This window comes from Rhinolophus sinicus, chromosome 16 (assembly GCF_057876585.1).
Source record: "Rhinolophus sinicus isolate RSI-liver-muscle chromosome 16, RSI-T2T, whole genome shotgun sequence".
In the NCBI taxonomy this organism is placed as follows: domain Eukaryota; kingdom Metazoa; phylum Chordata; class Mammalia; order Chiroptera; family Rhinolophidae; genus Rhinolophus; species Rhinolophus sinicus.
In genome coordinates, this window is record NC_142516.1 from 34,005,862 (window position 1) to 34,027,619 (window position 21,758).

Consider the following 21,758-nt stretch of genomic DNA (forward strand, 5'->3'; position numbering starts at 1 on the left):
GGAGCTTTTTTGGAAACCAAATGGAATGGCATAGCAATTTAAGGCCTAACTCCTCTACTGTCCCAGACACAGATTTCTTCCCCTGAATGTGTTTAGCAAGAGTGGGTTTTCAGAAGGTGACACCACCCCAGGGGGTGTCAGGAAATGTGTGGAGGCCTTTTTTGGTTTGCACAATGAATGGAGGAGAGAAGCTATGAGATGCTGGAGGTCCTCGAATCCTGCAAGGACAGAAGTCCCACCCACCCAAATATACTAGAGTGTGGTTAGAAATGCTTGGAGGCCAACGCCTCCCTTTCTGGCTTCTCAGGAAGCTGAGGTCTAGAGTCTTTTGAGGGAATGAGTCAGGTAAGCAGATACGCGAGTCAGCTTGAGCACGGAGTCTGGAAGAGTCTGTAGAGGGGAATGGGGCCTGGGTTACCCCACAGAAGGAGACTGGTGCAGCCACACAGCAGAGAGCTCAGTGCAGGGAAGAACTGCCCCTGGCTGGCCAGGAATCACCCTGAAGAAGTCCTGATCTCCCTGAAGGAGCACCAAGAGCAGACATTTCTATTTCAGGTCTGAATTTGGGCTTTGCACTACCGTGTTTCCCCGAAAATAAGACCTAACTGGAAAATAAGCCCTAGCGTGATTTTTCAGGATGCTCGTAATATGAAATAAGCCCTACTGTATTTCCCCCCAAATAAGACGGGGCCTTATATTAATTTTTGCTCCAAAAGACGTATTAGGGCTTATTTTATATTATGAGCATCCTGAAAAATCATGCTAGGGCTTATTTTCTGGTTAGGTCTTATTTTCGGGGAAACACAGTAAGTAAGTAGCATGTTGCCTCACCGCTCTGAGTCTCGTTTCCTGCAGGCACACCCCCATTCCAGGGATGCTATAAATTACAGTGCCTGCCAAATGAAAAAGAAGACAGTAGACAGGTAGCTGATGCACTTATGCAAATGGATATGCAAACCACAGGGCAGGGACAGCTGCCCAAGGGAAAAGACACATTTTCACAGAAAAACAGAACATCACACCAATAAACTGAATTTCTCACCTTCCGGAGTCTTGCAAGGAGACCAGCTACATGTTCATGCTGTTCCGATCTAGCAAGATCTTCTGCTGTCTTTCCATCCTGTTGGGAGAAAAATGATTAGTTTCTTTCCTTCGCAACAGAGAGCTGTGTGTTCCATACACTAATTCTGTCCCTGGAGGCAGAAACAAGAATAGGAGTCAGAAGCAAAGAAGGTGGACAAAAAGAACGTGTGCTGGCTTATTTTCCTTTCTGTGGAATCCTTATTTCACTTGATTGTCCAGGAACAGAAGAGAAGAAGTAGGAAGAAATCGTGCATTGGTGTTTTGAGGTCCAGTGGTGAGACGTCTCAGGCTCACCGGCTTTAATCGAACTTGGAACCTTGTTAGCGGGCAGACTACTTTGTGAACTAAATCTCTCTCCGCCTAGGCAGACAATACAGATTGTCGTTAGATGCCAAATTCTAGTTAGTGCCAGCTAACATCTTAAGATACGTTCATAGACAAACCTCAGCACTGATATCATGCTAGTTACTGGTAATTATTGTGCATTCAAAGAAAAGACTTAGTTTTACAGATAATTTTATCTGAAGATTTTCAGTGAACATAAAAGGAGGAAATAAGGGTCCATGGCACTTCAGTGTTTGCTTTTTAATTAGAGAATTTTCATAAAGCTGCAGTTTCACATTGAACGAACTCATTTCTGCTTCTAGACCATGAATATGCATGAGAAAGGCTAACATTTACTGAGTACCTCTTAATAATCCATGTCTTATCCAGTTCTAGTGCTTTGTGCGCACTAACCCTCAGTCACTCGTGGAAAGGCAGGAATTATGGCTGTTCACATGCCACCGAAAAGGACATGGAGGCTTAGGGACTGTTCTGCGGCAGTTTTAGAAATCATTACAAAATTAAAAGTAGAAAATATGAGGAGCAATTTCCAAATAAATAAAAGCAATTTTTTTTTAACAAGAAGCATTTTTGCCTCTCTGTTTATCAGTAACAAAGTTCCATTCCCATGGAAGCTTAGAAATGCCCGAATTTGTTTAACAGTACACGTTCCAATTTCTCAACTCAAGTCCCTTTCTGAGCCATGCGTGGATTCCCATTAGACCCGTGTTTTTCACTCTTGGCACACCTGACATTACAGATGACGTAATTCTGTTGTGGGGGTGCTGTCCTGTGCACTGCAGGGTGTTTCGCAGCATCCCTGGCCTCTACTACTAGATGCCAGCAGCATCCCCCACTTGTGACACCCCACAGTGCCTCTGGACTCTGCCCAGTGTTCCTTGAGGGCAAAATTGCCCCAGTTGAGAACCACGGCCTTAGACTGAAGGTTCAGATGGGTGCTCCAGAGGAGGCATCCTTACTGTCACATGCCATCACTCTCTGCTCCCTTAAAGTCCCGAAAAGTCTCCAACAGGGGTGAAGGGTGAGGCTGGGCAGTGGGCAGAGGCCAGGGTAGGGAGGTCACATCCTAAAGAACATGGAGTCCCAGGATGATCTGAAATCAGAGTGCATCGCATATTGGCTTTCCCAGAATGATACATGTCACCGTGGGATGGAACGGTCAGGATGGCCACGAGGCTACAGTTAAGGGAATGGTTCTGAGGCTGAGTTGGTCCTGGGGGAAACAGGTGGAGGCAGGAGGATGGAGACCTGCAAGTTCCAGAAGATTCTAGGATGTGGCCACTGGTATGAAGGCTGGGAAGAAGAACTTCCACACTCTTGGCCCAGGTGCCTGGACGCATGCTGAAGCCCTCTGCAAAGGTCAGACACTGGGGGAGAAGAGCAGACCCAGAGGGAGAGGATGCAGTGTGTGGAGGCTGCATCCAAGTGCGACGTCTGGGGGCCAAACAAGGCTGGAGACCTGGATGTAGCCCTGAGTTCAGGCGCTGCTGGGGAGAGGAGCAGTGGGTGGAGAGCAGGAGGGCAGCCGGCCCTCTGGGACGGAATAGCTGTAAGAGGACATGGGGTTGGAGGAGGGAGAGCAGAGGCAGGAGAAGTCAGAGGAAACAGGATTTTCTCATCCTAGGCAGGAGAGAGTGTCAAGAAAGTGTCAAGTCCTGGAGCGGTAACTAGTAAAACAGGATTTAAAATTGCTGCTGGCACTTAGGTGAGAAAAACTACAAAGAAAGGAAAGGAAGTGATTACTACAAAAGTCAGAGTAGGGGTTACACTGGGGGCTGGGAGAGGGACATGTAGCAAAAGGCTACTGGGAGCTTCTGGGGGGGTCTCAAAAGTTCTATTTCTTGACCTGAGTGTTGTTACAAAGGTGTTTATCTTAAATCATTCATCAAGCTTTACTTTTGCTTATGTGCTTTTTAAGAAAACCTGTGTTTTATTTTATAATAAAAAAAGTTCTGAAGAAGAGAGCTACCAGGTGATTGGGGACTCTGCTAAGAGTCACAAGGAATTGAGGATAGACTACGGAGTGTGGAGGAGGGGAATGAGAAAAGAAAAAGAGAACAGGATATTCAGAGGACTTCTGAGAGCGGAATGGGAGGGAAGGTAACACTAGAGGGCGCTGCAAGGTCAAGGGTTGTGGGGAAGGATGGGAATGGCGCCTGCTCAGGAAACAAGGAGAGAAGCTTGCATGAGGAAAAGGGGTTGACACTGTGCTGTCCAGTAAGGGGGCAGCCCCTTCCCACACGTGGCTACTCAGTGCTTGTAATGTGGCCGAGGTAAGATGTGCTCTGGGTGTAAAACACACACCGGATTTCGAAGACTTAGTACAAACCAAAGAATGTGAAATAGCTCAATAATCTTAAAACACTGATTACAGGTCGAAACAATATTTTGCGTATCTTGTGCTAAATAAAATATATTACTGAAATTAATTTCCTCTTTTCCTTTTTAGATGTGGCTACTAGAACACTGAGACTGACCCATGTGGCATGTATAGTATCAATCCATTGGAGATATCCTCAGCAGGGAGCTCAGTGTCTCCATGATCACACCACACCCCTGCTTAAAACCTGAGATGCTTCCTCTGCTCTAGAAGACAGACCTCAGTCTCCACTGTGTCTGCACAATCCAGCCCTGCTTACTCCGTCTCGGCTGGGCCTCTTCATGCTTGCTCCAGCTCACTGTCCTTCCAGCTCCTCAAGGCCTCCAAGCTCGGGCTCTGGCATACAGTGCTTCTCCACACACTCTTTGAGGAGTGCTCCCTGATCCCCCGGGAAACTCCCTCAGAACCCTGGTTCTTAACTCTCACTGATCCCATCCTGCTGTGACTCTTGGGTCTCTCTCCAGTCAGACTAGAAGTTCTCTGAGGGAGCAGCTCACCTGGGTTGGGCCCACTGTGTTTCCTGGTCTTACTAGTGCCTGCTGCACAGTATGTGCTCAGTATTTGTAGAATGAACGAACGAGTGAACAACGAGTGAGGCTCTGTAATGTCAGTTTGCAAGTACCAGGGAGGGGCAGTGGTAACCAGAGGAGCATCTGTAATGAGCAGGGAGATACACCTGAGCGGCTGCTTGAGGGGGAGGCCACAGGTGGGAAGCAAGGAAATAGCTGCTGTGGGAAGGGCAAAGGGAAATGACCACGGGCTCATCGCTGGGTCATGGGGCAGCTCCAAAGACCCAGGAGAGGCCAGAGGCCATGCATTTTATGGCCCTAAACCCACTGCGTTTGCCAGAAGTCAGCTGATGGCATCTTTTGAAGATACCATCTTTGACAGTTTATTTTTTATGAAGCAACATCTATGACAAACACATATTTTTCCTCATAAAAATACATATAAATGCTCTATTGTGGAGTAACTGAACTATGTGCCAAGACATGGTTGGGCGGCAGGGTTTGGTAACAGCACATCAGGCCTAGCAGACTATGCATGGCTGTATTAGGGTTTGTGCTGGGTGAGAGGTGCCCTGAAAAGGTGACAGTCCCATGTAGAACACTGGTTATTAGTGGGCTGTAGAAAAGCCCAGCTCAGACTCAACACTGCAGAGAAAAGACCCAGAACTTTGAGGGAGAGAATGACATCAAGGTAACATTAATGCATTCAGGGAGGCAATACAGGTATACCTTGTTTTATTGCACTCCGCTTATTGCACTTCACAGGTATTGCAACTTTTTACACATTGAAGGTTTGTGGCAACCCTTCATGGAGCAAGTCTATTGGTGCCATGTTTTCCAACAGCATTTGCTCAATTAGTGTCTCTGTGTCACATTTCGGTAATTTTTGCAATATTTCAAACCTTTTTCATTATTATTATATTTGTTACGGTGATCTGTGATCAATGATCTTTGATGTTACTATTGTAATTCTTTTGGGGTTCCCTGAACTGCACCCATACAACACATCAAACTTAGTAAGTCTTGTGTGTGTTCTGACTGCTTCACCGACCAGCTGTTCCCCCCCTTCTCCTGGGGCTTCTCTATTCCCTAAGACACAACAATATTGAAATTAGGCCAACTCATACCCTTAACTGGCCTCTAAGTGTTCAAGTGAAAGAAAAGGTCACAAGTCTTTGACTTTAAATCAAAAGCTAGAAAAGATTAAGCCCGAGGAAGGCATGAAAACTAGGCTTCTTGTGTCAGTTAGCCAATCTATGAATCCAAAGGAAACGTTCTAGAAGGAAAATAAAAGGGTTACTTCAGTGAACACATGAATGATAAAAAAGTGAAAGAGACTTACTGCTGATATGGAGAAAGTTTTAGTGGTCTGGATCAATCCAGCCACGATATTCCCTTAAGCCAAACCCTAATCCAGAGCAAGGCCCTAACTCTCTTCAACTCTATGAAGGCTGAGAGGTGAGGAAGCTGAAGAAGAGAAGTGTGAAGCTAGCAGACGTTGGTTCATGAGGCTTAAGGAAAGAAGCCATCTCCGTAACATCAAAGTGCAAGGTGAAGTAGCCAGTGCTGATATAGAAGCAGCAAGTTATCAAGAAGATCTAGTTAAGATAATTAATGAAGTTGGCTACATTAAAAAACAGATTTACAGCGTAGACTAAACAGACCTCTATTGGAAGAAGATGCCATCTAGGACTTAGCTAGAGAGAAGTCAATGCCTGGCTTCAAAGCTTCAATGGACAGGCTGACTCTCTTGTTAGGGGCTAATGTAGCTGGAGACTTTAAGTTGCAGCCAATGCTCCTTTACCATCTGAAAATCCTAGGGCTCTTAAGAATTATAGTAAATCTACTCTGGCTGTGCTCTATAAATGGAACAACAAAGCCTGGATAACAGCTATCTGTTTACGACGTGATTTACTGAGTATTTTAAGCCCAGTGTTCAGATCTACTGCTCAGAAAAAAAGATCCCTTTCAAAATATGATTGCTCATTGACAACACACCTGGTCATCACCCCAGAGTTCTGATGGAGATGTATAATGAATGAGATTGATGTTGTTTTCATACCAGCTAACACAACATCCATTCTGAAACCTATTGATCAAGGACTAATTTCAACTTTCAAGTCTTGTTACTTAAGAAATACATTTCATAAGGCCATAGCTGCCATAGATAGTGATTCCTCTGATGGATCAGGGCAAAGTAAATTGAAAACCTTCTGGAAAGGATTCACCATTCTAGATGCCACTAAGTATTTTTGACTCATGGGAAGAGGTAAACATATCAACATCAACAAGAGTTTGGAAGAAGTTGATTCCAACCCTCATGGATGACTTTCAGGGGTTTAAGAATTCAGTGGAGGAAGTAACTACAGACGTGGTGGAAATAGCAAGAAAGCTAGAATTAGAAGTGGAGCCTGAAGACGTGTCACTGAATTGCTGCGATCTCATGGTAAAACTTGAACAGATGAGGAGTTGCTTCTTGTGGATGAGCAAAGAAAGTGGTTTTTTGAGAAGTAATCTATTTCTGGTGAAGATTGTTGAAATGACAACAGAGGATTTAGAACACTGCATAAACTTAGTTGATAAAGCAGCGGCAGGGTTTGAGAAGACTGACTGCAATTCTGAAAGAAGTGCTACTGTGGGTACAATGCTATCAAACAGCATTGTATGCTACAGAGAAATCATTTGTGAAAGAAAGTCAATCCATGTGGCAAACTTCATCATTGTCTTATTTTAAGAAACTACAGCCACCTAATCTTTAGCAACCAGCACTCTGATCAGCCAGCAGCCATCAACAGTGAGGCAAGACCCTCCACCAGCAAAAAGATTCCGACTCACTGACAGCTCAGATGATGGTTAGCATTTTTTAGCAAAAAAGAACTTCTAAGGTATGTATAGTATTTTTACAGACATAATGCTACTGCACACTTCATAGACTACAGTGTAGTGCAAACATAACTTTCATATGCACTGGGAAACCAAAAAGTTTGTGTGACTTGCTTTATTGTCATATTTGCTTTATTGCGGTGGTCTGGAAACAAACCCACAAAGTATGCCTGCCTCCTAGACCAGAAGTCAGCAAACACTTTTTGTAAAGGGCACATAGGAGATATTTTGGACTCTGTGTGCCATAGGGTCTCTGTCACAACTGCTCTTGTAATGTGAAAGCAGCCATAGGCAATACCAAAACAATGAGCATGGCTGTGTCCCAATAAATTCCCATTTACAGAATCAGGCAGAGGCTGGATTTGGCCCGTGGACGTTTGTCAGTCCCTCTATAACTCCAAGAAATGAGGCCCTCCTTCCAGCCTCGGACCCCTGATTCTCCCCAGGTCGATTGCCATATTTTAAAACTTTGATGGATCTCCTTAGCAAAACACTTAATGTCAGCAAAGTGCCAGTGAGTTTCAGAAATCCCACATGAGAGACTGGAGAGTCAACTCACCATTGGGCCAGAAAAAATTCAAATGATAATATTTCACTGCAGCAAACAACAGCAATGACCTTACATCATTAGCTGATATGTTTTCCTCTTTGGTATTTCATGAAATAAGAATCAAAGGGTTTCTTCTGCAGGGAGGTACCAGGTCTGGAATGAGTGGGGAGTGAGGGGAACTGAAGGAATAAATCTCATTTGAAAATAATTCACAAGCCTAATAGCAAAGCCAGACTTTTTAAACAAGAGAGAGCAGCTCTTGTCACCTGTTTCTCACACACCCAGGGCCCCTTCCTCCTCCATCTTTGAAAGCCCAGGGTGTATCCAGTGCCCTGCAGCGGAGGGGGAGCATTTAGGAAAGGAGAACACACACATCTACTGAAACACACAAACGCACTGCTGTGTAACACGGGGAACGAAAAGGCCAGTGGGAAACAGCAGGCATTCCTGGCAGCGCAGGCCTGGTGAGAAGAGAAGAGGATGGAGCAGTAACTAGATATGAGCCTGGGTTTGTGTGGGCAAATGTTCACAGAACTGCAGCGGAGGAGCTGAAGCTCAATAGCTGCTTGTCTGCTTTAGAAAGCAGTTGCCAAGCAATAACTTTCCCCTCACGCCCTGGAAGCGAAAGATGTTTGCCACTGCTTTCTCCTGTCAGGCTACTCACCGAGGTCAGCGCTTCCACGTTGGCACCTGCCAAACAGAGGTAGCGGACCACGTCGAGAATCCCGTTGTTGGCTGCAAGGTGCAGAGGTGTGCGTCCATACTGGAAGAGACAAAAAAAGACCCAGGAGAGTTCTCCTCATGATTATGCCTGAGGATAACACCTGTGGAGTCAACCCCATGGGGCCAGCATTGTGTGAGGGGTCTGGGAGCCACCAGAAAGAAAGTTGCTGCCTTCTCCAGAAACTTGCTGTCTCCTGAGGGAGGCAAGCCAAGCAAAAATATTTTCAAGTATTTTTCAGTTAGAAGAGTAACTTCAAAGGATAAAAGAGTGGGAGGCTTATCAAAAGTAATTAAGTCTCTTGCTGTGCTGGCAGAAAGGAGGGTTGAGTCAGGGCTCAAGGGCTCCAAAGTTCCAGAAAGAGCTGCACCACAGTTCAAATTTAGATACAAACAGCAGGGGAAGAAGGGATGGAAAAACAGCCATTGAAGACACTCTAATGAGGTGAAATTTCAAGGCCAGGCCCACCAGTTTTTTTAATGGCTATGGTTCCCAAACTGTGTGCCAAGTCACCTCAGGGCACTGTGGTAAATTCCCACAGGTGGGGGATGGGGTGGGGGAACGGGACATGGTAAATATTTTAAGTTTTCAATGGAACTAGCAGGTTTAGACACCAGGTGAACCAATAGTTCAGGTAGTTCAGTCTCAACATTAGATTGCACTGTCTTTCTTTCAATGACATAATGTCTGCACAGCAGGGGTTTGGAGGTTGCTGTGTAAGAAGCAAGTATCTTGAGAAAATTAATGTAGAATGGGAAATAAGGGTAGTGGCATCCAATCTGAGTCCAAGGTTTGAGGACCTGTGAGGCACCCAACAAGCACACACACCCCATTAGTAGTACATCACTGTGGTTATGTAAGAATAAAATTAAAATGTTAGTTTTCTTTCAATTTATGTGGATCATTTATTCCAACGGCTAGTAAGTTGTTAGGATATAAACACTAAGTTGTTTAGACCGAGCTACTTAACCAACAAAGCTGTGAGGTATTTCTTTTGCCCTGGGGGAACCATGAAAAAATTACTGATACACTATAGACACTGGGAACCGAGAAAGTGTGGGTATCTCTCTGTCTTCTGCTTTTTATTTGCAAATGTAAGTTTTGTTATGAAGTTAACACAGGCTCATTTAAAATATCCAAACAACATAGGATAAAAGGTAGAAAACAGAAGTGCTCTGACCCTACGAAGTTCCTCTAGTCAGAGCTTCCCTACTTAACACTATGGGGCATTTCCTTCCAAGCTTTTATCTAAGAATCCATAAAAGGAGATAAATAATTTGAAAAGACGTATTCATACTCTAGAGTCTATTCTGTCACGTGCTTCATTCACCAAACAATAGATATGTGAATACTTTTCCACGTCGGAAGCTAAATTGACTACATTCTTTTGGACATCTGAATAATATTCAGTGTTATGGATATGTCATAGTTCATTAGCCAGCTGCTGAGGAAAGACACTTAATGTGGTTCCACTCCTTGCTGTGACAAATAATGCTACAAGCTGTGCACATATTTTGTCTACTTTTATCTTCTTGAGTGACTTAGGAAGCAGATATTAAGCTTTCAGATACCCTACAGTTAAAGTGAGAAGGGAGAGAGACAGTTTGGAAGATTGGGATGAAATGTTTGGATTTATGTGTAAGGAAGATAACCTTGGTTATAGAAGGTACAGTTTTATAGAAAGAAGGAGAATGAAAAGAAGTATGAGGAAGAAAAGAGACTAGGAAGTTTATACTTTTGAAGATCCCCAATTTTTGACAGAACAAAACCCAAACTCCTTAGCATTAGATTCAAGATGTTTCACCATATGGACCCCGTGTCCTTTTCCAGTTGTATTTTCTCTCTTTCCCCCATTCTCTCCCTCTCTAAGTACCTACACCACATGTCAGCTACTGGGGCATCCGGACAGTCCCCAAACATATACATATGGTCTGCAATACGCTTCCCCCTCTTCTTTATCAGTCAGAGTCCAAATCATTTTAAATGATCGCTTCTGAAAAGTTTTCCCTGGTGTCTTTAATGCGCAAATGTATGTGTTTCCGTAGCACCTGTGCCTCTGCCTCAGCAGTGATTGCGACATGAGATGCTGTTCAATTGAAAAGCAGCCTGAGGGCAAGAGTCATTCACTCTGATATCCACAAGCTCCCTCACACCGTGCTTGGCACAGGGCTGTCAGGGAAGGGCATTGATAAATACTCGATGGGCACAAAATTCTCCCTCATGCTCCTGGATATGTGTGTACGTCTGTGTGTATGTGAGTGTGTGTGTGTGTGTGTGTGTGTGTGTGTGTGTGCGTTCTTGTGTATAACATGTCTTTCCTATCTTTGCTGAGAAGAGTCAACACAAAAGGAACAAAGGGTTAAGGGCTGGGCACTCTCTGGTGTCTATTTCTTCTCCTCTCATGTGTTCCCGAACATGACCAAGTTCAATAGCCACTCGCCTGATTTTCATACGAGAAAATGAAAACTGAGAAATGTCTGTTACACTGCAATGAGTGTCAAAGATAGTTGACAAGCTCCTGTCACATACCAGTGACAGCAGTAGAATCTGAATGGCCATTTTTATCTCTGGGGGAATTGCATCTAAGTAAGGAAAAAGCAGGACACACCATGGGAGAGGAGTGACAGTCTGACTGTGGGGCGTGGGCTGTCACTGTGCCACGTTCATCCTGACAGCTGGTTTCTAGGGTGAGTTCATGTAAAGCCAGATGTGCTTTCTGGGGAAATAATGCCGTCCTTTAACTTTTCTACACATCTTTTAAGCTCCTCTAGAGCCCCCATCATCTTTCATAAAATAAGAAACAACAAAAAGGAATAAAGAAACAAAGCTGACACCAGCCCTTCTGAAGAAGGTAGGAGACCCATCAAGTCACTGCGGGCTGAGCCTCTGAGCACTGAAGGCAACCTGGGGAGTCTGTCTGCAGGTCCAGGAATGCAGAGCTGCTTATTGGGAGCACACTGCTGCTCCAGGTGGGGTGTGAAGAATGGTTTGAACTTTGCTGCTGGTTCCAAGAGGCTGAAATTGTGGAACTAATGAGTTTTGCTTCAGCTGAGTTCAATTCAATGACCAAATCATCTACTGACTGTGACGTTGCTAGGCTGTATATAGTAAAAACACAAATTTATGTCGGCATATAGGAACTACCATAGCCATCTACAGTATCAAAAATGTAGAGGCTGTCCCATGAAATGAGCCAGTTGTTTTTAAACATGAAAGTCTAGGATTATCTTGCTGGGTATTTTATAAAGCATATGTAACAAGTGTACTTTTTGCATTTAGGCATGAGGCAAACACCTGGACCCTTCTTTAGATTATCCTGTTTCCCCGAATAAGACCTACCCAGACAATGAACTCTAATGCATCTTATGGAGCAAAACTTAAGATAAGACCCAGTATATATTATACATATTATATTATATTACATTACATTATATTATATTATACCTGGTCTTATATAATAAAATAAGACTAGGTCTTATATTCATTTTTGCTCCAAAAGACACATTAGAGCTGATTGTCCAGCTAGGTCTTATTTTCGGGGAAACGTGGCAGTGCAAAACAGCAAGAGACGCTGTGCTTCTCCACCTCACAGGAGACAGCTAATCCCAGATGCTGTGCACACAGTGGGTCAATTGTGCATAAAATGGCCACGTCCAACCATATTCAAAGAGTGCCACGATGTTCCGTGAAGCCGTTTTTTATTCATTTAAAGACTCTTGGAAGGAAAGCCAAGGTCTTGATGCTATTAATGTTACATTTGACTTTCCCCTTAAGCCACTTACATAACTGACTTGGCAAGATTAGAATGGGATAAACTAAGAAAGCAATGAGCAGCTAATGGCTAAGACCTAGGATATTTTCTTTTCATATTTCTAGAATGTGAAGATTAATGCTAATGGAAATTGAAATTGGTAATCACATAATATGCAACAGGAATATTTTTTTTTAGAAGTGTAATTTGCCAGCTGTTTCAGATATTAAGTCTTTTATCTCAAACAAATCATAATAAAATACTGCTGGCGTCATGCCTGCCATTTATAAACAAATGTTTCCCACAATTAAAAAAAAATAATTCTACTTGGATTTTGTTTTTAACATAATCATAATAGAATAGTGCTTGCCTCTGAGACAGTTACAGGGTCAAAACCACATGAATATCCAACTGTTCTATCTTATTTGGTAAATGAAAATCTAAATGGTATTCAGGGAAAAAGGAAGGTGTTAGCTAATTTCTAGAAGTCAACAGAATGGGATTTAAGAAAATCTACCTAGGAGCATAGAATTATTTAGTTTTACTTCTATCGCTTCTCGGCCTTTTGGCTAAGATCAAGTGTAGTATTTTTACTTCTCTTTTTATTCACCAAATAATAACATTCCCTTGGTCTTAACAAAATTTATTTATCACAAAAAAGGTTTAATGAACTTTTGACCATAAAACTCTCAATGGGGAAGGCTAAGAAGAGAAATTTGGTCCTAGGAATCTCAGTCAAATCAGAACTCATTAGGTGTTTTTCTGAAGACTTAAAATTCCACAAAGGTGCTCCACTTTGTACCATGTTCTCTGATTCTTCTACAGAAGGACGGTCTCTCTGACCGTCTCTCTCTCTCTCTCTCTCCCTCTCTCAATACGCATAAGTAGTAAACCAGGTTAGTTAGAAAGTACATATTATTATAATCATTTTCTGTTACTCTACAAAATTATTCAAAAGTCATATGTAAACTATCACTCAAAGTGGAGAGCCCTGTAAAGAAAGAGCAGGTCCATATGAGTGATACTGACTTTGAACAATGAAGAGATGCAAAGAGAAATTTGGCCCAAATCTAGAAACAGGTTGACGGACAGACACTGTTGGACCCTCAGGGATCTTTCCCTCCAGCTTTACCTTGTTTGAGATATCCAAATTGCAGTTGGCTTCACAGAGGGCCACCACAATTGGCACGTTGCCATCTTTGCAGGCCACGTGGAGGGGGGTGTTGCCGTGCCTGTCTTGGAAATCGATGAAACATCCCTGGCTGATGAGAGTCTGAATAACCTCCATCTGACATCGTCTTACAGCAAGATGAAGAGCGATGTGTCCATCCTGCAACAGACATCAGGGGCCATGAGTACTTTCACTTAGGCACGGGGGCCTGGGCTTACGTTTCTAGCTGTTATGGGGCCAGGTTTAACTGGCAATGTGATCGCTACTGCAAAGCCTAAAGGAGGATTCAAAACCATGAATTTACTCGTGGGGAGTGGGGAAGGGGCGTCTTCATACATTCCACTCTGAATAATCCCAGACCATGCTGACCATCAGCTTGATTAATCTAAGCTTGGCCAGTACAACCAGATAGAAAGACTTGACACTTCTTTTTGTCTCTGAATGTATAGAACTTAAGTAACTTTGGTACTCTAATGCTTATTTTATCAAGTAGTTGGAAAACACTTTTAAAAACATTTGCTGAGCAGTCTTTACTAACTTCCTAAGTAGAAAGCCTATTGTTTTATTTTATACCAGGAGGGACTGAGAAAGTGATGTGAAGTGATTTGCTTGAGGGCTGTCATACATATGAGAAGCAAATATAACATGTTTAACCTCTGCAGTGGGCTGCAGACCGGCCTGGGAATTCTTTCCACCTATTGTAGAATCCCTGGTGAGCAGATGTGTTGAATTTCAGGAGCAGGGTAGAAAGTTTGAAAACATTTCTATAATTTATCTCTTCTAGGATTTCTCAACCTCAGCATATTAACATTTTGGGTCTGCCCTAAATGGATTTAAGCTGCACCCCTGGTCTTTATCTATTACCTAGGTACCACCAGTAGTAACGCCAACCGCTGGTTTGACAGCCAAAAAATGTCTCTAGCCATTACCAAATGTCCGATGGGGAAAAGGTCGCCCCAGTTGAGAACCACTTCTCTATACTAAGCAAATACTCCACAAATGGCTATTACTAAATTAAGTACAGTGTCCCAAATCTAACTATATTTTAAATCTAGCCTCATTTTAAGTACAAGTTCATAATAAAAACAGATTATGCTGAATTTGCTTCATTAAAAAGGGAACACCTGGTCTAGAATTAAGATTGTCAGACAAGTAAGAGTGGTTTATTGCCTTTTTCCAAAAGAGCAGGTGATGGAAGTAAATAAACCACCTATTTCTTTGTTTATCGACAAATCATTAGGGTGTTGCTGATTTTAACCCTAAATGAAGGTTGTCCTGCTCTCAGCGATCATCCCTGCACTTGTTCCAAAGCTAAAAATAAGAGACCGGAGTCATCTGACCCCTTCATACATTTTGTTACGTGCCACAATGAATATTAAGTATTAAATAGAACCTAGAACAGTTCATGGAATCTTTGGAACAGAGAAGAGAAAGGATAATTACAATTTGCTGCATTCAAGTTTGTTATTTTAGGTACACTAATTGAGGAAGTCTTTTGGCCCCTCTAACCCCCCCAGATCACTTCTCAGCGTGTGTGATGGATTCACCCACAAAGCACCTTGTCGGAGGCGTTCAGATCGGCTCCGTGTTCAGCCACACACTCCACTATGTCGTGGTAACCCCTGGCGGAGGCTGTCAGGAGGGGCGTCTCTCCTTCACGGTTCTTAATGTTCACGTTGCAGCCGGCTTCACAAAGGGCTTTGGCCACAGAGTAATAGCCGTGCCAGGCAGCGCAGTGCAGGGGGGTTTCTTCTTCCTGGCCAAGGAGACAGGCACAGAGAGGAGGAGAGCGCGATAATACGAAAGAAAGTGCAGGCACGGTGAGAGTCCCCTCTGAGGTCGGCAGCAAAGTTAAGGCAGCAGAGAGAAAGAGCTCGTAGCTATTAGAGCGAAACTTTAATCCAAAATGGTGGATACGGATCTGACACTTCTCCTACATTAGTTTTCTTTCCTCAACACTGGTGTGTTGGACGAATGTGGCATTCTCAGCATATGAGTGAGTGACAAGTGACTTTTGGGAGCCCACTGGAACGAACGAACAGCTCAGCTGTTCTGAACAACAGCTCCAGCGTGGGTGGATTTATAGCATCTTTCTTGTAAAAGTGCCTTCGTTTACTTCATCTAACAGTAGGAAAGCACATTTCTGAACAAGAATTCTAATAACCTCGGTGCCTCAAGATTTTTGTCATGCACGTAACATAAAGATGAGTCACATAAAGGTATTATTGCTGTGGCAAAGAAGTGACTGAGATAACCAGGCTTTAATAAGTCAGGGAAAGGGCTGGCTGGTTCTGAGGGCTGGGGGACCACGGGGGGGGGGGGGGGGGGGAGGGCAGGAGGGCGGGGGAAGACCTATATATTTATGGCCAACATCATTGACACATATGTTTGTCTATGAGAGGCCATTATAGTGTAGCGATTACTGACATGGAGTCTGGAACCAGACTGTGTGGTTTCAAACCCCAAACCCCCGCTCCACCACTTATGAGCTGTGTGAGCTTGGGCAAGTTGCTGACCCTCTCTCTACCTTAGTTTCTTTCTCTGTAAAATGAGGATGATAGTAATAGAAACCCACCTCATAGGGTAGTCCAGAGGATTAAATGAATGGATGTTAGGGTCTGAGTCCCTGCCCTCTGGAATCTAAACAGAAACTTGGATAAAACTCCCAGGACTAGGCCATATCATTGTCTGCCTGCACATCCACGCAGAGAGCGGAAGGAAGTTAAGGACATCAGTTACCATGACCCACCTTGTCCTGGAAATTGGGGTTGGAGCCGAAGTTGCACAGTAACTGAACCACATCAGCGTGGCCATAGCGAGCTGCCACATGAAGGGCTGTCTCTCCAGACTGCAAAAGAAAGCGCCAAAGATTCAGAGCACCCCTGCGAACAGGCTGTGGGGACTAGAACGCACAGGACTGGAGGCCCATTACACACGTGCCTGGTTCCACGTCCTCCCCTCTGGGGGTGTCCACCCCCTGGGGCCAGACGCCCCTTTGGTGACTGGGCCAGGGACCCAGGGGTGGAGTGTTCCCCACGTAGCTTGTGTTAAGTCCACACACCTAGCTCATCCTGTCTGTCATAAAAACCCCTTGGTGAGCATGCTTTCCCTTGTCTGTGATGGCTGTTCTCAAACCTCTTTATCTACTGATGCTTCAAGCTATGTGATTTTTTTAAAACACAAAACTCCTTTTTTAAGTTCATTACACAGCAGATAGTCAAATGTATCGTTTTATTTATTAACATGTTTCTGATTTCATTGTCTATGGCTGGAAACTTATTTGTTATATTCTCAGAGATTTTAAAAAAGACATCACTAATTATTAATAGCTCATACGGTAACTTTCAGTGAATTAGTAATAGGTACAACTTCCTGAAGGTATTTTACTTATATCTGCCAAAAAAATTGTCAGAATAAACTGATTAATACACAACAAGATACTTTATTGCCACCTGACAGGAAACTGCCATGATAAATATGTGTCTTGGATATGAATGTCATTCTTAGATTTGTGCAGTGCACAATCCATACAACTGTATGTGGCAGCCCTGACTGAACATGACAAATTAGTCTACAAGTGTTAGAAGCAGAGAAGGGTTGCATAGTAGAACCCATAATGGACGAGAAGGTGGGAATCCTAGATGCACGTTCCAGGCCTGCCAAGTAACTCACAGGATTGTTGTGTGGACTGAATGAAACATGTATATGTGAAAGTAAGGCATCTTGTTAAATCAATAATTTTTATAAAATCTTTGTGCAAAAAAGCTTTATTTTTATGTGCATTGTCTCATGAATCCTTCTAGTGCCAGTTATTGTTAGGTCAGCATTGTCAGCCACTTCAAAGACAAAGAGAATGGTAAAGAGATAGGCATATGGTGAGTCAATGAGAGGACCGGGACTCGGGTCTCTTTCTGGTTGTCTTTCTATTAGAACTTTGAGTTTTCATGTTATTCATGCAAAGTAATTCACTGCTTGCATATTATGGCAATTACCTGACAGATTTCCGCTAAAAGCAGATTTTAATATTAGACCAAACTACCAGCAAAAAACAAAATTTCTAGATTAAATTCTCCACAGGAAGATTCTGGTCCTGAATCCTTATTCTTTGGGTCATGATGCATGTGGCATGTCGATACTCAAATGCAGCCTTTTACTTCCCCATCCCTAAGAAGAGAAGGGGCCTTACCTTGTCTTTAACATCCAAAGGGCATTTGTTCTCATGGAGAAATTTTAAGGTATCTACGTGGCCATGCCGAGAAGCCCAGTAGATGGCATTAGATCCACCCTGTACAAAAATCAACATGGAGTCACATTTCCAGAGAGCCGATAGATCTGAATGCACGTGTCACTCAGACTCATTCCATTTCCCTTCCTATGTGATGGCAAACTCCAAAGGAGTACCTTCCGTGAGGAATAACACCCCCATTTCATTTTTTACTTTTGACAAAGGGACCAAGGTTATGTAAGACATTAACATGATAAGAAGCTGGGCGAAAGGGATAAGGAAGCTCTGTGTAGTATCTTTACAGATTTTTTTTTTTGGCAAATCTAGAATTATTTCAAAACAAAAGTTGTTTTTCTTTTCTTAAAACCTGAATGTCAACCTCTGGTTAGAATTCCCCATATTGTCAAGGGCCAGATCTAGTCCTTTTACAGCTCTGTTAAAAGTCTACAGAAGCTGATGACAGATCCACTAATGACTATTAACTGTTAATCAATTGTGCCTACAATTTCAATGTGACGTACACCTCCAAACATATCATCTTTACTCTGTAGCCCTAATAAAATAAACAGGCAAATACACTTCTGCTGAGATTAATTAGACAATGAAAACTTCTCCAAATGTGACATCGTATAATAACACTGCTGAGTAAATGTGATCAGGGAGGAGTAAAATCTGGGGTAATGTACAAAGAAAGGCTGATGTCCAGCCATAGAGCCCAGAGAAAGATCAGTGTCTGACTCTTTTTTTCTAACGTATGTTAGACTGGACCAGGCTATTTAAGCAGTTCATCTTCCTTTATAGGAAACTAAGACATGAAGTAAAGCATACACGTTATTTTTCTGTTACCTCGATGATTAGAGACATTTGGCAATACCTAAAAGATTAATTGATTTGCAATAAAACATAATTATAACCTTATCCTGGACATCGATTCTTGAGCCTCTTTTAATGAGCAATTGTAGCATTTGAATATTTCCACAGCCAGCGGCAATAAGTAACGGAGGTGTCCCATGCTGGAATAGGCAAGAAGAACAAAACAAAACACAAAACATTATTTTTCAGGTTTGGCAGGAAAGAAAAAGCGCAAACTATCACTGCTGTCCCACACACCTTCCTATGTCTCAACAGGCACATAACTATTGCTGCATAACAGGAATGAAAGACCATCAGAACACAGCACCCTTCCTGCTTTGGATTTTACAGTCAAAGGTGACACTTTCATTGGCAGGATGAGTAGATTTAAAACTTCACAGTTAGAGGTGTAATCGGTGCACGTCGAATGGCCTTGCATGAAGAAAGGCCCTGAATGCAAAAAGACTTAATTTCTAAGTCACTTCACTCTCCAAACAGAAGTGCGTTTTCCCACAGTACAAAATTTGCAAATGGAAGGGAGAATGAAAAAGCAGACAGTGCCTTTCCATCCTTGACTTGGAGATGCACAGTCACCATGACCACCCCCCTCCACTATCCCTGATAGAACAGTATCAGACCTTGTTGGGTTGGTTAACATCATAGTTGGACAACGAGCCCAGGAGGTGCTGCAGGCCTGGGACATTGTCATCGTTGATGGCATGGATGATGGCTTTCATCACAAAGGAGTCTTCCTCATCCTTAAGAAAGACAGCAAAGAGACCTTTACAACATATCCTTATGATTAGCAGGCTATTGAGATGATGAGAGAACCTGAGGTCTGGGAGGGTGTCTTTCTACCTGGAGTTCCTACATAACCCTGGGTCTCTCTCCTACCTTAAGCTTTTCATTGCAAAAAATATAATTTCTCCCAAGTGATTATTCCGGATAATTTAAATTTGTAATACATAATTGGCCTCATCATCTTACTTAGATTTAGTTTTCCTTTGGTTCCACTGCCACCCTCACACAATTCCCAAATCCAGTCTTTCTCGTTTTCCTCTCCCTTCTTCTAACTTGCTTCTCTCCCACTTCTTTTTTCTTTTTAACATTTCCTATCTCTTTTTACTCCACAAGGCTAGACCTGGAGCCTCAGGGAAACTCCCAGCTTCAGGGGAATAAAAGAGCTGGTATCTGCTCGTGTGTGATCCCGCCCTTGGAGTCCCCGGATTCCACTCAGGAAACACTGACTATTCAGTTACAGGAGTAGCCTGGTTCCCACAGAATCACCCTTTCTGCCTTTCCTGGAGTCCTCTTTACCTCCAGGGTTAACAAAGCCCTGTTGTCTGACTGTCAGAGGAAAGTCTTGTTGAATTCAGATGCATCCAAGTCATATCTGAAGAGTTAATCTGTGATTAGGTTTCAGTTTGGATTAAGGGGAAAAAAAATATGGACTTGGTCTCAAGGGCCTTGGGCAATCAATACAATATCAACAAACAAGTGGGCTTAGCCTTCTGGTCTACCACGAACTACACCGGCAAGCCCCAATGCATTTTCTGGTGTGTGTGTGTGTGTGTGTGTGTGTCTGAGGGAAGATTGTCTGCCTCTTTTGTACTGTTACAATCCAAGAGTCTCCAAGGTCAGTGACAATAGAGGGCTCATTTTAGTTCATGAAAATTACAATGAGTTCTTTCCTCTTCTACTGGCCAGCCTCTCTTTTATCAAACTATGTATGTGAGAACCGGGCGTTGGTAGGGTGATAGTGTTAGAGGCAGTGGGGTGGGAGCAGGTATAGTTCCAATAAAAACACAGAGAAAAAGGAAGAAGAAACAACAGAGTACATCAAATCAGCCACCCCAACTCCCTAACTCGAGAGGAGGAAGAACAGGCCTGATATTTACATGACTTCAGGTTGTTGAACAACTCAAACAACCTAGACATTTTAAACACACAGTGCTAAGAAAGAACCTCACCAAGGTAAACAGGTTTGCTTACCAGAGTATCATCGCTTCTGGCAACACTCATGTTACTTCTGGACAAGAACGACCTCGATAATCTTTGGCACAGTGATATCAAGCGAACGGATTGCTTTTAAAAAAAAAAAAAAGGATAAGTAAAGGCAGGGGGAGGGGAACAGAGAGAGCTTATGTAACAACATTCAAATTAGTGCAAATGACAATCTCTGAGATGGCATTCTCTGCTGCCAGGATGTATTCTTCGGGAGCAGGCAACCCCACAAGAAGGTTGGATCCTATTTGCTTAAAGAATAATTCTAAAGGTCTTATAAATTAAGACAACAGGATAGAGAGAGAGTCTCCTTCTGTATTTCATTATTAAACTACAGAAATGGATGCCCTACACCCCTATCTCTCAGTGTTTTGTTCTCTACTCTTTGAGGAATGGGATCTTACTGCAGCAAATCCCTTGTATGTCCCCCCTCAGAGAAGCATGGTATGCAAGGATCTTCCCCTGCATCCTTGGTCCCAGGCAAGCTGGTAATGGTAGATAATGTGACTATCAAAACTCATACAGTTGTTGGAAATGGACAGGAAATAGAATTAGTTAATCCCTCCGTATCAAATCATCTTACTTTCCATTTTTTCCGGGCTGCGAACTTCTTGAATTTTTCCATGTTTACTGCTGATGCTTTTCTACTAAGTGCTTGCTGGGTATCTTTAGGCTAAAATGAAAGTCCAAGAATAAAATTTAGAGCTCTGAAATTACAGAAATGTGTTACACAACAACTTTTTGAAACCTCTCACTATTTGGGATGCTTGCTTCCACATTCACCTTGCTAGAATAACCAAACAAGTTGAGATAATCTAGGAATCTAGTCAGCAGAGGCTAACTCTTGTAGCTAAGGGTTCGATACAATTAATAAGGGTTTGATACAATCAATAAAAACTGGATCTTGGGGAAAAGTTGAGTTTGGGTCAAGCCGAATTACTCCGTAAGAGAGTTTGGGAATAGCAAGATTCCTGGTGAGATCATGTTATGAGGCATTTGAACTCCGGGGGGAGGATTGTTTGCTTCTTTTGTACTATTGCAATCCAAGAGTCTCCAAGTAATTTAGAACTGGGAGGGACCTCAGAGGTCAGCAGATTTCAGCCTGTCTGACAGCAGGATAGAGAGAGAGTGCCTCCTACTGCATGTTTTTTCCAGGAAGCCATGTAGCAATACCTCTGAGAGAAGGAGACAGTCTGCATTGCCTTCTAGGGGAGCCCAGGCGACTGCCCGGAGCTTGTACAGGCAAAGAGTTTTCCAGCTGCTCCAAACCTACCTCTGTAATGC

At 43.1% G+C, this 21,758-nt stretch overlaps 1 protein-coding gene and 1 pseudogene across 4 annotated transcripts in view; one reads left to right on the forward strand and one right to left on the reverse strand.

The window, feature by feature from the left end:
* DAPK1 (death associated protein kinase 1) overlaps window positions 1–21,758 on the reverse strand; it is a 168,171-nt gene that overhangs the window by 28,786 nt on the left and 117,627 nt on the right. For all 4 annotated transcript variants that reach the window (XM_019734018.3, XM_019734045.3, XM_019734028.3 and 1 more), the window contains exons 10-19: window positions 21,058–21,147; window positions 20,463–20,555; window positions 19,109–19,228; window positions 18,533–18,631; window positions 17,580–17,678; window positions 16,143–16,241; window positions 14,952–15,149; window positions 13,355–13,552; window positions 8,415–8,513; window positions 1,043–1,120 (exon numbers count right to left, since the gene is read on the reverse strand). In XM_019734018.3, coding sequence (XP_019589577.3) covers window positions 1,043–1,120; window positions 8,415–8,513; window positions 13,355–13,552; window positions 14,952–15,149; window positions 16,143–16,241; window positions 17,580–17,678; window positions 18,533–18,631; window positions 19,109–19,228; window positions 20,463–20,555; window positions 21,058–21,147 — 1,173 coding nt within the window. The remainder of the gene's footprint in view (window positions 1–1,042; window positions 1,121–8,414; window positions 8,514–13,354; window positions 13,553–14,951; window positions 15,150–16,142; window positions 16,242–17,579; window positions 17,679–18,532; window positions 18,632–19,108; window positions 19,229–20,462; window positions 20,556–21,057; window positions 21,148–21,758) is intronic.
* Window positions 12,772–12,847, forward strand: LOC141571451 (U2 spliceosomal RNA; annotated as a pseudogene).